Source organism: Protopterus annectens, chromosome 8.part0, assembly GCF_019279795.1.
Source record: "Protopterus annectens isolate FY-2018-M chromosome 8.part0, PAN1.0, whole genome shotgun sequence".
Classification (NCBI taxonomy): domain Eukaryota; kingdom Metazoa; phylum Chordata; order Ceratodontiformes; family Protopteridae; genus Protopterus; species Protopterus annectens.
Genome location: NC_056741.1, coordinates 456676315 through 456690804, shown reverse-complemented (window position 1 = coordinate 456690804; position 14490 = coordinate 456676315). Strand labels below are relative to the sequence as shown.

Below are 14490 nucleotides of genomic sequence, written 5' to 3'. Positions count from 1 at the left end.
CAACTTGAAGACAGCCTGAGGACCAGATGTGATTCAGAGAGTTGAGTGCCTTGATAACAGCAAACATCTCTTTTACATTTATGTGCTTGTGTCTGCCCCTGCTGTCCCAGATACCATGCACTTTTATCCCTCCTGACTCTGCTCCCCAAAGCAAAGTCTGAAGTGTCTGTGGTAACTACCTGCTTTGCAGCAGGAGGGGAGAAGCGGAGACCTGGATTTAGAGATATTGGATGTCTCCACCAAGTGATTTCTCTTCTGTCAAATCCCAGAACTGGAATTTGAAAAGACAATGGGTGTTGGGGCTGGGACCAAAGGGAATTCAGATACCATTGTATCTTTTTCATGAGGAGTCTTGCCAGGGGTATCATAACAGTCTTAATAATCCTAGATGCTATGAGACCCGGAATACAGAGATATTCCCTTGCACAGACCAAAGTCTGCATAGAAAACCCTTGAAATTGATCCAGATATATGTCTACTTTTCCTGTGAAAGAAAAGATCTTTGTGCTGAGGTGTCTAGCAAACACCCTAGGACTGCAATCCTGTGTGATGGAGTCAAAAAAAGACTTTTGAATGCTTGTTTGGAATCACAGCTTGTGTAAGAGATCTCTCATCTGACAGAGAGACTCGTGACACTCTGCAAAAGACTGCAAAGTTAAACAAGTCTTCTAAGTATGGAAAATGTGGATATCCTGTAGCCTACAATGAGCTACAACTGCAGCAAGACACATTGTGAACACTCTTGGAGCAGTGGATAGTCGAAGGGTAAGACAGAGAACTGATAATGTGATCCAGACACACAAAACCTTAGGAAAAACCTGAAATGTGGATGAACAAAGATTTTAAATAGTGTTAACAAAAAACTTAAATAGGAAGAAGGGGTAACAGGCAGTGAAATGAAGGCATTTTGAACTTGGGCACAATTTGGTTTAGGAAAGAAAGATCAAGAACTGGTCTCCAGGCATTTTCTTTCTTTGGCACCAAAAATATCTTTGAATAAAAAAACATTCTCCCTGGGAGAATGTACTGTAGGACAGTGGATGAGAAATAATTCCCTGGAAGGGAGGAATTTCTTCCAACTGCCATCTGCAAGTTGTTGAATGATCTTCAGAACCTATTTGCTAGAAACTACCTATTGCCAAAGACAGAAATGGAGATTCAGACTTTCTGGAAGGGATAAGGGACTGTCCAGGGTGCATGTGTGTACTGGGGAGGGGTATGGTCCATTATATAGTCATTATGACTTACTTGACTGGCCTTTTGTTTTGGGGGATTTCCACTTTATTTTAGAAGCACCTTGTTTTTTAAATGTCTGCTTACCAGTATTTTGCTGAGACTGTTTGCATCTTGCCAAAATTGGATGAGGGGGTTGAAAAGCCCTTGGAAAATTTAGAACTGTACAGCTGAAAATTTCAGAGAGATTTCATGAATCAGCTTATCCCTCTCATTACAGTTTGATAACCTCTGCAGCAGAGGGTCCAAAAACTAACTCTACGCAAAGGAGAATTTAAAAATCTCATTGTTTACATGCTCTGGGAAATTCTGAAAATGCAGCCAAGCAAACCTCCTCAACAAAGAGCCAGTGGCCATAGTCCTAGAAGTAGTATCTACAGAGTCATAAACACACTTTAAACAATGAGTAGTGACCTGTGAAATGAAGGAAACTAAACCACTCAAAAACAGATAAAACAGATTTTTCCTCACAAGGAGGAACTGCAGATAAAGCATTCCTCATACTTTCACATTTAGTCAGAATAAACTTTGTTACGAGCCTGACAATTTAAAATTCTGAAAATCAAAGCTGCAGAAGCATACACTTCTTCCCCCATAGTTATCAATTATTTTACACCCTTGTCTGAAAGGGAAAGATTAGAATTAGTGAAATGTTTAGCAGCAGCTGCATTAACTAAAGATATACGTGCTGGGTCAGGTTTGGGATGAGTGTATAAAAACTTGAAAGACTGAGGAACTTTATACAATCTATCTGCTTTCTTAGGAGAAGCAGGCTGGTTATCAGGGAAGCTATAAGGCAGGGACAAATGCATCCTCTAATGATGATAGCATGGGGGTGAAAGGTTCTGTAATTCAATTTGAAACAGCTCCTAGTATTTTCAGAGGGACTGAGAAACCGCACTGTTCTCTCTCTGAAAACACATTGGCACATTCTAGAAATGGTCACTAACTTGGTTCCCTCACTACACTGCTTTTTTGTATGTATGTGTGTGTGTGTTTATGTACTACATTATTTTAAGTTGACTGTACTGTTCTCCTCTGACTTTTCTATACACTTGATGGTCCTTTCAGCTATGGTCTCCCAAGTTACACCAGAAAACTGCCCAGTATTATGCCACACAGCTCTTCAGTCTTTCTGTCAACTGCAAACCAACAAATGAAAGTCTACCCATCATATTCAAACAGGCTGAATACTTGGGTTCACACCAGGTTCCCCGATGCTTTCTGTAATATTTAAAAAAAAAAAAAATCTGACCATCATTAACACATGCTTGGATTATGGGTGCCACTACAGAATAATTTCTGTATGGTGACTAAGTCCTGCTAAGGCTACAAACTGAAAAGGTGTTTGTCACTAAATTCCTTCAATACTTAACAAGAGTGTGTCTGTGAGTGTAAGCCTGGATGTACAGTTCTGATCCTGCTTTTAAAATATAAAATGGACTTGCTTTTGAAACATTCTTAAAATGAGTCAGTACTACCACACTTCTTCCTGAATAATAACAAAGTACAGTTTTGTACCTACCATAAATGTAGATGTCCGATAGGTATGCATCTGCAGTCATAACATATGGGTTGTCCTGCCTCAGGCAGCCCTTCGGTCGGCCGGATTCCAAAGTCTGGGTCTGGCCTCGGCTGATGTCGCACTTTCCCCGATGTCAGAGCGTCTGGGGTATAAAAGCATCAGCCGACGCCATTTTCCTCAGTGTTTCTTGCCCCAGATGTCAGGTGCCCTCTAGGAAGGCCAAATTTGGAGGAATGCAATAAATTCAAAACATTTTCCAAAATATATACATATATATATATATATATATATATATATATATATATACACAAACAAATACACCATAATAGATCCCCCAGCTAGCTAATGGAGGGGTAAGCACCCTAGGAATACCACAGAGGGGAAGGAGGGAGGGTAAACCTGACTGCAGATGCATACCTATCGGACATCTACATTTATGGTAGGTACAAAACTGTACTATGTCCTTCAAGGATGCATCTGCAGTCATAACATATGGGTAGAATACCATAGCCAATCTGGGGGAGGAGGTACTAAGAAAAGGTGGTGTAGTTAAGATACCCTGCAGGACTGCTGTAGCAAAACCTGCTCTGGATCTGGAGTATAAAGGTAAATTGTAATGCTTGGCAAATGTATGCACGGAGCTCCATGTAGCAGCTTCTAAAATGTCCTTGGTAGCCACCCCTCTTAGGAAGGCTGTAGTGGTGGCTGTGGCCCTCTTGGAATGAGGCCTAATGTTTGCAGGAACCGACTTTCCATGAAAGGAGTAACAAAATCAAATGCAATTTCCTATCCACTTTGAAATTGTCTGTTTGGAAATTGCTTTTCCTTGCACCACGGCAGCATATGCTACAAGGAGTTGGTCAGTCTTTCTGTAACTTTTAGTTTTGTCCAAGTAGTAGCGTAGTTGTCTGTGTATATCCAGGGTGTGTAGAAGTTTTTCCCCTTTATTTTGTGGATTTGGGAAGTATGTAGGCAAGTGAATAGCTTGGTTCAAGGATACCCTAGATACCACCTTTGGCATAAAAGTAGGATTGGTTCTAAATGAAACTCTGTCCTGATGGAAGATAACAAATGGCTGTACTGCCGTTAAAGCTTGTAACTCAGATACTCTTCTTGCTGAAGTTATGGCCAGAAGGAATGCAGTTTTCCAAGACAGAAACTGTAGACCCGCCGATGCTGCTGGTTCAAAGGGAGGAAGTGTTAGTTTCTCCAGCACAAAGTTGAGATCCCAAGTAGGTAAAGGAGGTTTCCTTGGAGGATTGATGTTTTTGATTCCTCTCAGAAATTGCCTGAGGAGAGGATGCGAGAAGATAGGTGGATCAACATTGTATTCTGCTGAAATTTCAGAGGCATGAATCTTAATGGAAGAATAGGACAGGCCATTGTGGTACAATTCTGCTAAGTATTCCAGAATATGTGCCATGCTCGCCACTGTCACATCTAAGCCTTTTGTTGTGTTCCATATGAGAAATCTTTTCCATTTTGCTGAGTATGTCTTCCTTGTGGAAGGCCGGCGAGCTTCCATAATAATGTCCTTTACTTTCTGTGATAAGTTATTCTGAGGGGGGTTTATGGGATTTTCCAGGCAGTTAGCTGCAATGTTTTCAAGTTGGGATGCATGATCTTGAAATTGTTCTGCGTCAGAAGAAGTGGCCATAGGGGGAGAGGCCACGGTTTCGTCTGTGACATGCTCCTCAATAGTGGGTACCAGTGCTGCCTTGGCCAGTCTGGAGCTATCAGAATCACTCTTGGCTGTTCTGCCCTGATCTTCAGTAAAACCTTGGACATTAATGGGAGAGGTGGGAAGGCATAGACTTTTAGAGCTTTCCAGCTGAAAGAGAGAGAGTCCACCTTCCAAGCTTGTGGGTGGTATGTCCTTGAGCAGAATGTCTTCAGTTGATGATTGTGGGGCGAGGCAAACAGATCTATCTCCGGCTTTCCCCATGCTTGTTGTTATGAGTAGAAAGATGTCTGGGTGCAGCATCCATTCGTGTGCATCCATGGTAATTCTGCTTAAGCTGTCTGCCAGTGCATTTTCTTTCCCTGGCACGAACTGGGACTGTAGTTGGATATTGAGTTTCAAGCATAGTTCCCATAGATTCATGGTCAGCCTGCATAGAGGGTAGGAATGCGTGCCTCCTTGCTTGTTTATGTACCACATGACTGTGGTGTTGTCTGTCCTTATTAACAGGTGGCCTTGATGGAGGAAAGGTTTGTAGGCTTCGATTGCGTGTATCACTGCCAGCATTTCCTTTTGGTTTATGTGCATGCGCAGCTGTCCTTGAGACCATAGGCCCTGGATACATTTGCCCTCCATGTGTGCTCCCCATCCTCGGTCTGAAGCGTCCGTGGTGATGGTTTGTTGTGTTTTTGGTTTGTTGAAAGGCAACCCTCTGTTGGACTGGCAGGCTTGAGCCCACCACAGGAATTCCTTTTGAAGGCAAGGAATGATTGGTATCAAAGTTTCCAAACTGTGACTGTGCTGAGACCATACACTCCTTAGGTTCCATTGTAATTTTCTCATATGCAGCCCGGCTTGTGGAATCAGAATTATACAGGATGCCATGTAACCCAGGGCCTGCAGGATTTTCCTTGCAGTTAGCTGAGTTTGTCTTGTCAGATTCATGAAGTAATCCGGAAGTTGTTTTTGTTTTTCTTCTGTGAGAAAGGCCATTTGGGTGGTTGTGTCTAGATCTGCACCCAAAAAGTTTATCCTTTGGGATGGAACAAGTCTTGATTTTTGGATGTTGACTGTGTATCCCAAGGCCTGCAATAGGTGGATGGCATAGTCCAAGTCCTTTATCAAATTTTTCTTGTTGTCCGCTTGTATAAGGCAGTCGTCCAGATATGGGTAGATTTGAATCCCCTGAAGTCTGCAGTCTGCAATTACTGATGCCAGGCATTTCGTGAATACTCTAGGCGCAGTAGATAAGCCAAAGGGCAATGCTGAGAATTGATAATGCTCTGATCCTGCAAGAAATCTGAGGTGTCTTCTGCAACTTTGCCGAATAGGGACATGGAGTTATGCCTCCTTGAGATCTAGAGTCACCAGCCAAGACTCCTTGCCCAGCATGGGAAGAAGTTGCTGTAGGGTCAGCATCTTGAATTTTGGCACAATGAGGTAAGTATTCAGTGCGGACAGGTCGAGAATAGGCCTCCATTGATTTTCTTTTCTTGGAACAAGGAATAATCTGGAGTAAAATCCTTGGCCTTGTTCTGAAAGAGGTACCTTTTCTATGGCTTTCATTTGTATTAAGTTGTTGATCTGCTTTAAAGCCTCTGCCCTCTGATTTGGTGGCAGGTTTGGCATTCCGTTTCTTCTTGGTAAAGTGTAGAAGTGGAACCTGTATCCTTTGTCTATTATTTGCAGTGTCCATGTGTCCCTTGTAATGTAATGCCAGTTTTTTGAGAATAAAGAAAGCTTTCCGCCCAATGGTGCTTCCAATTGAGCCCTGGTCGGCGGAATCAAAGTTGTTGTTGCTGTTCCTGCACTACCTCTCTGGTTGGTAGGCTGCCACTGACGGCCTCTGTAGGAGCCTCTATCTTGCCCTCTACCTCTGGGACGCCTGTTCCTGCCCCTCTGGGATCTGTCCGAGTCTGGAAAGGACCAATTCTTAGTAGGCCAGTTTCTGCTGAATCTCGGTGGTTGTACTTGCAGAAAGTCCTTAACTGTTTGCACAGATTTTGCCTTTTCTTCAAACTTCTTTAAGACCTCCTGAGCCGAGGAACCAAATAATTTTTGTTTTTCTATTGGAGCATCTAGGAGTTTAGCTTTAACATGGTCTGGTAAAGATTGCTCCTTCAACCAGGCATGCCTACGAATAACTGCCCCAGTCATAGCTGACCTACATGAAGCTTCCAGTGCATCATAACCACACTGCAAAAAATGATTACTAACCTGCTGTGAGTTATGTACCAGATCCTGAAGGGATTTACGGTCAAGGGGTTCAGAAGAGGAAAGCTTCTTATGCAATTCATCTAACAAATACTCTTGGTACTGTATCATATGAAATTGACAATTTAATGCCCTCATGGAAAGAGTTGCAGAAGTATATACCTTCTTTCCCCATCTCTCTAAAGCTCTAGACTCCCTTTCAGAAGGTAGAGGATTTTTGGCAGTGGCAGCTGCAACCCCTTTTGGGCCCTGAGAAACAGTATCTGGGTCTGCAGAATGGGCCTTGTATAGATGTACATGAGAATCCGGGACCCTGTAGTATTTATCAGGTTTGGCAGGAGCCGGAGGGAGAGAATCAGGGGCTGTACTAACATCATTGTACACATCATCAATAACATTCAAAACAGGAGGTATAGCTAAGGGCCTATGCTGAGGTAAATGTAAAAAGGTCCTTAATCTCTTTCGAGAATCAGAAAATTCCTGACCCTGCCATTGAAAATGTTCTCTCATACAGTGTAGTGTCTCACCAAAGGAAAACTCTTCAGGAGGGGAGGCCGAAGGGATAAATTCTTCAGCATCAGAATCCTCGTAGGCCGAATAAGCCTCCTCCTGGTGATCTGACAACACAAATCCATCCGTAGACTCATCTGAAGAGTGTTGGTCAGAGGGCTCAGTCCTGGGCCTTTTCTCTGGTGGTGGTTGAGAGTCCCTGTCCGGGTGAGGCTGAGAACCTCTAATTAAAGAGATAAGATCCTCTGCAAGGCTGAGGATCTGAGAACTAGAAGAAGGTCTCTGAGAGGTAGTCTTGGGAGGCAAAGCTTTAGTAAGTTTAGCAGCTTTAGCCCTGGAAAAAGCCTTAATGGACATGGATGCAGGGGGTCTGGCTGCACCACGTGCAGGAGTAGACTTGTCCAAAGGAATGGTGTCAGACAATTCCTGGGCACTGGTTTCAGTAGGTAGCTCAGTAGCCGACTCAGCCGGGGCCTCCAGGGCCGCGGTGGTCGGTTGAGTGGATTCGGTTAAAGGAAGTACCGAGGACTCGGTTTCAGCCGAAACCGAGACACTCGCGGTAGGCCTAACCGTGGTTTCAGCCGAAACCGCGGGCCACGAGTGTTGGTCCTTGTCCTTCCGTTTTTTCACCAAATGCGATGTCGGAGTCTCCGACGGCATCTTATATGCGAAATTAGCCCCAAAGAATTCCTCTGCAAACTCCGACCGACGTCTAAGAGTTCGTCGGTTGAAGGAAGCACAGGCTGAACAGGCTGAGACGTCGTGGTCTGGGCCCAAGCAAGGGCGGCAGTAAGAGTGGAAATCCTTATGAGGTATTTGTTTCCCACAAGTTAAACAATTATTTACTTTATCTGACATCGGCTGAGGCAAGAAAGAGTCCCCAACGGGGTACTTAGCTTTTTCGAAGTCTTCGGTAGCTGAATCACAGGAGCTGACCGACCGGCACTTGCGAACTGCTTCTGCTTCGGGCACCACGCGGCAAGAAAGACTGAGGAAAATGGCGTCGGCTGATGCTTTTATACCCCAGATGCTCTGGCCGGGAAAGTGCGACATCAGCCGAGGCCAGACCCAGACTTTGGAATCCGGCCGACCGAAGGGCTGCCTGAGGCAGGACAACCCATATGTTATGACTGCAGATGCCAAGGACATCTTAGCTCACCAAGCTAACATTTTTATATTAGAGTTTTTTTTCAGCAAATCATCTGTAATTATCTAATACATGCCTAACACAGTAACTGATGAATATAACATACCACTACATTCAAAAAAGCCACACGAATTCTTAAACACAACATTAGTTCCCAGAGGGGGACCAAGAAATTCCTGAACTTGCCTCATCTTGTGAGCTTCATCACAGCTGGCCTGCACATGCTGTAGTGCTTGAAGAATCGGTGTCTGGCCAAAAACTACAAGACAAAACAAATACAAGTTAAAGATATAAGATGGTAATCACAGATATTAAGATAATCAAGAAAAGAACACAAGTTTGAAGACACAAAAAATGAAGCAGGATAAAACAACTTGATGGGCCTCCTGTTGATAATGCTAAAAGAAGCAAGGATAGCATGTTTTGGAAGGTAAGGAAATCCCTCAGCTTACAGGATGATAAACAACAGTTAAGTACTCACCAAATCAGTTGACCTGTGAATGGGTCCTCCAGAGTGGGTGATCTAGTGGGTTTTCCTATACATTTTTTTGTTTGTTTTTATCCCCACTGCCTCATAGACTACTGTGCTCTGTGACTGTGTTCCTCCTGCTGGCACACACCATGGTGTCACATACAAGACTAACAGACACTGGCCCACCTTTCCATTGAGTGAGCACAGTCTGTAAGACAGGAAACAACTATGTATAATGATATTTAAAAATATTCTTGCTCAAAGCAAGAGGAATTGCAGCAGCAGCTACTGAATGGAGGGGCCATCCAAAAACATGACAAAGCAGTAGGAAAAGAACTAACAATTGCAGAGGGCTCTTTATATCAAATGCTGTGATTTGAATATAGCTGTAATATCTTAGGAAATACTTCCCAATCTGGGTGAACTAGTAGGAATAACCCCAAGTAGTACTATAAAACATCTTGGAAGAACATAGCTGCAGAACGTCCAAAATGGAGAAGCTCTGAGGCCTGAATCCTGTAACACAATGAAATGCCCTACTTTTGACATCACAGTAAAGGGGAGGACTTGTGATAAAAATTGCAGCACTAATGTCAACAGTGGGAACATTCTTGAAGCATGCAATGGAAGCAACCACACCCTTGGTAGAACGGTCTTTGAACATCAGAATTTTCCAGAGGCAGTTGGCTGTCTAGTCAGAAAGTACAAAGCAGTTATCCATCTATTTTGAAAGGGTATGCTTAGTCACTGTAACCACCTCCTTCCCTCCCAAGAGCAAAATAGACAAAAGCTACTCTGCCATTCTGAGTTCATGCACCCTCCTCATCTAAAACCTCAGTGGACCGTGCACATCTGGCAAGTGAAATACATTTTCTTCCCTACAGTGTGCACTGGAAAGAAACAAGGGCGTGAATGGACTGGTTTAATGAACAGTCTCAATTCTTTCAGGAGGAAATAACAGATGGTAATAATGGTTTCCCGATCCTTGTGAAACACAATATATGTTTTCTTTAAATAACAACATGAAACAGTTCATGTAAGCAGTGGTGACTGCCCCCAAGAAAAGCATATCACAAGAAACAAACTTCAAAGCTGCCATACTACCTGCAGTCTCAGAGGACAGACAAGCCCAGTAGACATGAAAATGAAATCCCAAGAAAAACAAATCTCAAGGAAGACATGAGTTATACAAAGGTAGGCAGAGATGCATAATCCATTTAATGAATTGCTTGACCACCAAGTCCTGAACAACAGTTCTGCTATCCACAAGGTCAGAGAGGGTAGAAAGTCAGAAACAGGCATCCTGACTGTAGAATAACAAACTTCAAATCAAACGTATCTGAGTTAAGTTAAAATCATGTGCAAACTGAAAGACTGAGGTGTCTCAAGATACCTTTCCACCCGGCAGAAAATGCCTTTCTTCTGAAAGCATACATGAGTGGAAGAAAATCTTGGTAGTTTCAGTCACCTCTGAGCCTCCTGCAAGAAAGTCAGGAGCAAAGGCTGTAAATCAGGGCCTAGCTCTCAGATACAGCCAGCTCTAGGCCTGTATCAGATAGTTTCTGTACCCAAGTGCATAAAATAACATGCTTCTCAATCACCAAGTGTAAATGAGGGTAAGTTTTGCCTTTCTTCTCTGAATTTGTCAATTAATCACAGACAATGATGGGAAGGGTGTACAGGAATATTCCTTGTGATAAGAAATAAAATATATATATATATATATACATGCAAATATTTCAAGCATTGGCATTAATACCATTCTAAGCTTGCTAATATATCAAAACAGTTGTTCCCATAAGTGTACAGGCTGTTCTTAAAAACATCTAAACTAGTGCTTGCTTTCAGTCTGTTCCATGCATCAGCTGCTATCACAGAGAATCAGTTAGTACACTTCACATTCCTATAGAATCAACTACATAGGTTGTCTGATGACTCTCTACTACTTTTTGATAACCCCAAACATTCCCAGAGACAGCTGTCTCAAATGCCCTATACAGTTAAATAAGATCTCCCCTTAAATATCTATAAGAGACACTGTATAAGTTCAGATATTTTAGTCTTTCATAATAAAGTAAATGCTCACATTGATGGATGTAGCTGGTATATTTCCACTGTACTCTTTCTAGTTTACTCATGCTTGTTTTCTTATACGGTTTCCATACATTTTTTAAACAAGAAACATCTTATCACTTATGACATAGGCAATCATACATTTATATAAATGAAAACATTATAGATCACAAACCATAATGACATAATTTTAGTTGCAAACATTATACATCACTTATATAATCTACCCAATCATTGTTAGTAAAACACTACATAGCTCATTCAAATCCTGCCTTCTTTTAAACCTCTCTTCTTCTGTATGTACTGTTCCCACAGTTTCCATATTTTCTATGTAATTTGTTCCTACCCTTTTCTAAAGATCCCAACTCCAGTTATTTTAAGTCTTTTATTATATTCACTACTAGTACAGTTGGTTTAGACTTTGATTTCAATTGTTACTCCATACTCAAATTTGGGTCTAATGTAATTAACACACAATTACTTCATCATTTCTGATTTCCTATACTGTATAAATCTTTTATACAACATATAGTTCTATAAAAAGAAGTTAAGTACTCACCATAACGTTCCATCTGTGTAGTTATACTTCATTTTTCTGCAACCTGTGGGTATTCGGATCCATAACGGATCTGAGCTGGCAACTTTTCAAGCATCTGCTCTGAGCTCCAAGCTCCTCCCCCTCACCCATAACCCATCACATCTCCAACCATCCTTCAGATCGAGTTTGCCACTACTCAAACAATCAGCAACTCAATTTTATCACAAACCTTGAACAGGTTCAGGGGAAGGAGGGCAGGACGGCTGCAGAAAAATGAAGTATAACTACTCAGATGGAACGTTATGGTGAGTACATAACTTCTTTATCTGAAGTAGTTTACTTCATTTTATCTGCAACCTGTGGGACAGAGTCCCCAGCTACTAAAACTCCTGGTAGGCCCTCATGGAAGGATATTCCTGAGCACCACAGAGCCGAAGGATGCTCTCCCTCTGGAGATCAAATCCAACTTATAATGAGAAATGAAGGTATGTGACCTTGCCTAAGTTGCTGCCGCACAAATATCATCCAGTGAAACCCTAGACCAAAAAGCAGCAGAAGTCGCCATAGATCTGGTAGAATGAGGCGAGGGACAGACCTTTGTCCTTATAAATTTGCAAAATACATTAACCTAGCTAAGGAAACCTTGGAGATGGCTTTGCCCAGAAAGGGTTTAGAGAAGGACACGAATAACTGGTCAGAATTACGAAAGGGCTTTGTTCTGTGTAAATAAAAACAAAGCTGTCTATGAACATCTAGCAAATGCAACTTATATTCACCCTTGTTCTGAAAATTTGGAAAGAAAACAGGCAGGTTAATAGTCTGGTTAATGTTTGATTCAGAAGCTACCTTTGGTAAGAAGGAAGATCAAGTAAGGGGGCATGGCAGACAAAGCTTGAATCTCAGAAGCCCTCCTAGCCAACGTAATGGCCACTAGGAAGGCTGTCTTCCAGGATAAGAACTTCAATTCTACTGATGCTGCAGGTTCAAAGGGAGGAGCAACTAATGCCTGCAGAACAAAGGTACGGTCCCAAGGAGGAAAGTACAGTTTTGTACCTACCATAAATGTAGATGTTCGAGTGCTAATACAGCTGCAGTCATAACAGATGGGTTCTCCTGCCGTCAGGCGGGTCCTCGGTCGGCCGAATTCCAAAGTCTAGGTCCGGCGTCGGTTGTTGTCGTTTCTTCCCTGACGTCAGTGCGACAGGGGTATAAAAGAACCAGCCAACACCATTTTCTTCAGTTATTCTTGCCCCAGATGTCAGGTGCCGCCAGAAGAAAGGCAATACATAAATTTGTGTAATAAAGCAGTGCAATATAATCAAAATACAGTAGTTGCAAGCAAATAAACCATAAATGAATACCCCAATCAGGTTGTATGAGGATGTGTTAGCCTATAGGCCTGTCCCAAGAGGGGAAGGAGGGAGGGAAACCTGGACTGCAGCTGTATTAGAACTCGAACATCTACATTTATGGTAGGTACAAAACTGTACTATGTTCATCGTGCATACAGCTGCAGTCATAACAGATGGGTAGAATCCCAAAGCTAAGAAAGGGGTGGTAGGCACTAGGTGGAACTAGGAGCAGCCAGGATGCCCTGCAAGACTGCAGTGGCAAAGCCTGCTCTAGTTTTGGACTATAATGGTAGGTGGTAGTGTTTGGAGAAGGTATGCACAGAACTCCAAGTGGCTACTTCCAAAATATCTTTGGTAGGAACTCCTCTGAGGAAAGCTGCAGAGGTAGCTGTGGCCCTTGTGGAGTGAGATCTGATGCCTGTAGGTACAGTTTTGCCATGAAAAGAATAGCAAAAGCGTATGCAGTGGGCTATCAATTTTGAGATTGTCTGTTTCGAAATTTCCTTGAGCTCCTACAGCATAGGACACAAAGAGCTGTTCTAATTTTCTGAAAGGCTTTGTTCTGTCCAGATAATAACGTAGTTGTCTGTAGATGTCCAAGGAATGTAGTAATCTCTCCCTTTGTTTTGAGGATTAGGATAAAAGGTAGGTAAGTGTATGGCCTGATTCAAAGCTACCCTGGATACCACTTTAGGCATAAAGGACGGGTTGTTTCGTAAGGAAACTCTGTCCTGATGGAAGATGATAAAAGGCTGCACAGCCATGAGAGCTTGTAGTTCTGAAACTCTATGAGCTGAGGTAATAGCCAGAAGGAAAGCTGTTTTCCAGGACAAATATTGCAAATCTGATGAGGCAGCTGACTCAAAGGGAGGCAAGGTCAGTTTTTCCAGAATGAAATTGAGATCCCAAGCAGGTATTGGTTGTTTTCTTGGGGGTCTTAGATTCTTAGCCCCTCTGAGGAACTGTCTTAAGAGAGGGTGAGAGAATAAGGGTGGATCAGTGTTGTATTCTGCAGAAATGGCTGAGGCATGGATTTTGATGGAGGAGAATGAAAGTCCACTGCTTAGCAGCTCAGCTAAATACTGTAGTATTTGAGGTAAATTCAGTTTTCCAGGATCCTGGCCCTTTTTCTCATTCCAGACACAAAACTGTTTCCATTTTGCGGAGTAAGCTTTTCTAGTTGACGGCCTTCTGGCCTCCAAAATGACATCCTGCACCTCCTTGGAGAGTAGGGTCTGTTGTGATGCTAAGGAATCTTCCATGCGGCTAGATTGAGTGTTTTTAGCTGGCTGTGAAGAGTTTTGAAGCTGTGCTGAGTCAGAAGAAGAGGCATTAGAGGCAGGGTCCATGGTGGGGAATGCGTCAGGCTCTTCAGGAGTGGGTACCAGTGTTGTCTTGGCCAGTCCGGAGCAATGAGAATCATCTTTGGTCTGTCTGCTCTGGTTTTCAATAGAACTTTGGGCAGCAGAGGAAGAGGTGGGAAGGCAGAAACTGTCGTTGATGTCCAACTGAAAGAGAGAGCGTCCACTCTCCAGGCCTTTGGATGGAAAATCCTTGAGCAGAATTTTGTCAATTGGTGATTTTTGTGGGAGGCAAAGAGATCTATGTCTGGCCTTCCCCATGCTTGGATTATTTCTGTAAAAACTTTTGGATGCAACTTCCATTCATGTGGATCTGTCATATTTCTGCTTAGGTTGTCTGCCAGCGTGTTTTCCTTGCCTGGCAAGTACTGCGCTTGTAGTTCG

The 14490-nt window shown here is 42.8% G+C and overlaps 1 protein-coding gene across 3 annotated transcripts in view; it reads right to left on the bottom strand.

Annotated features, from left to right (window-relative positions):
- INTS3 (integrator complex subunit 3) overlaps positions 1–14490 on the bottom strand; it is a 2345436-nt gene that overhangs the window by 220413 nt on the left and 2110533 nt on the right. For all 3 annotated transcript variants that reach the window (XM_044079970.1, XM_044079971.1, XM_044079972.1), the window contains one exon: positions 8497–8569. In XM_044079970.1, coding sequence (XP_043935905.1) covers positions 8497–8569 — 73 coding nt within the window. The remainder of the gene's footprint in view (positions 1–8496; positions 8570–14490) is intronic.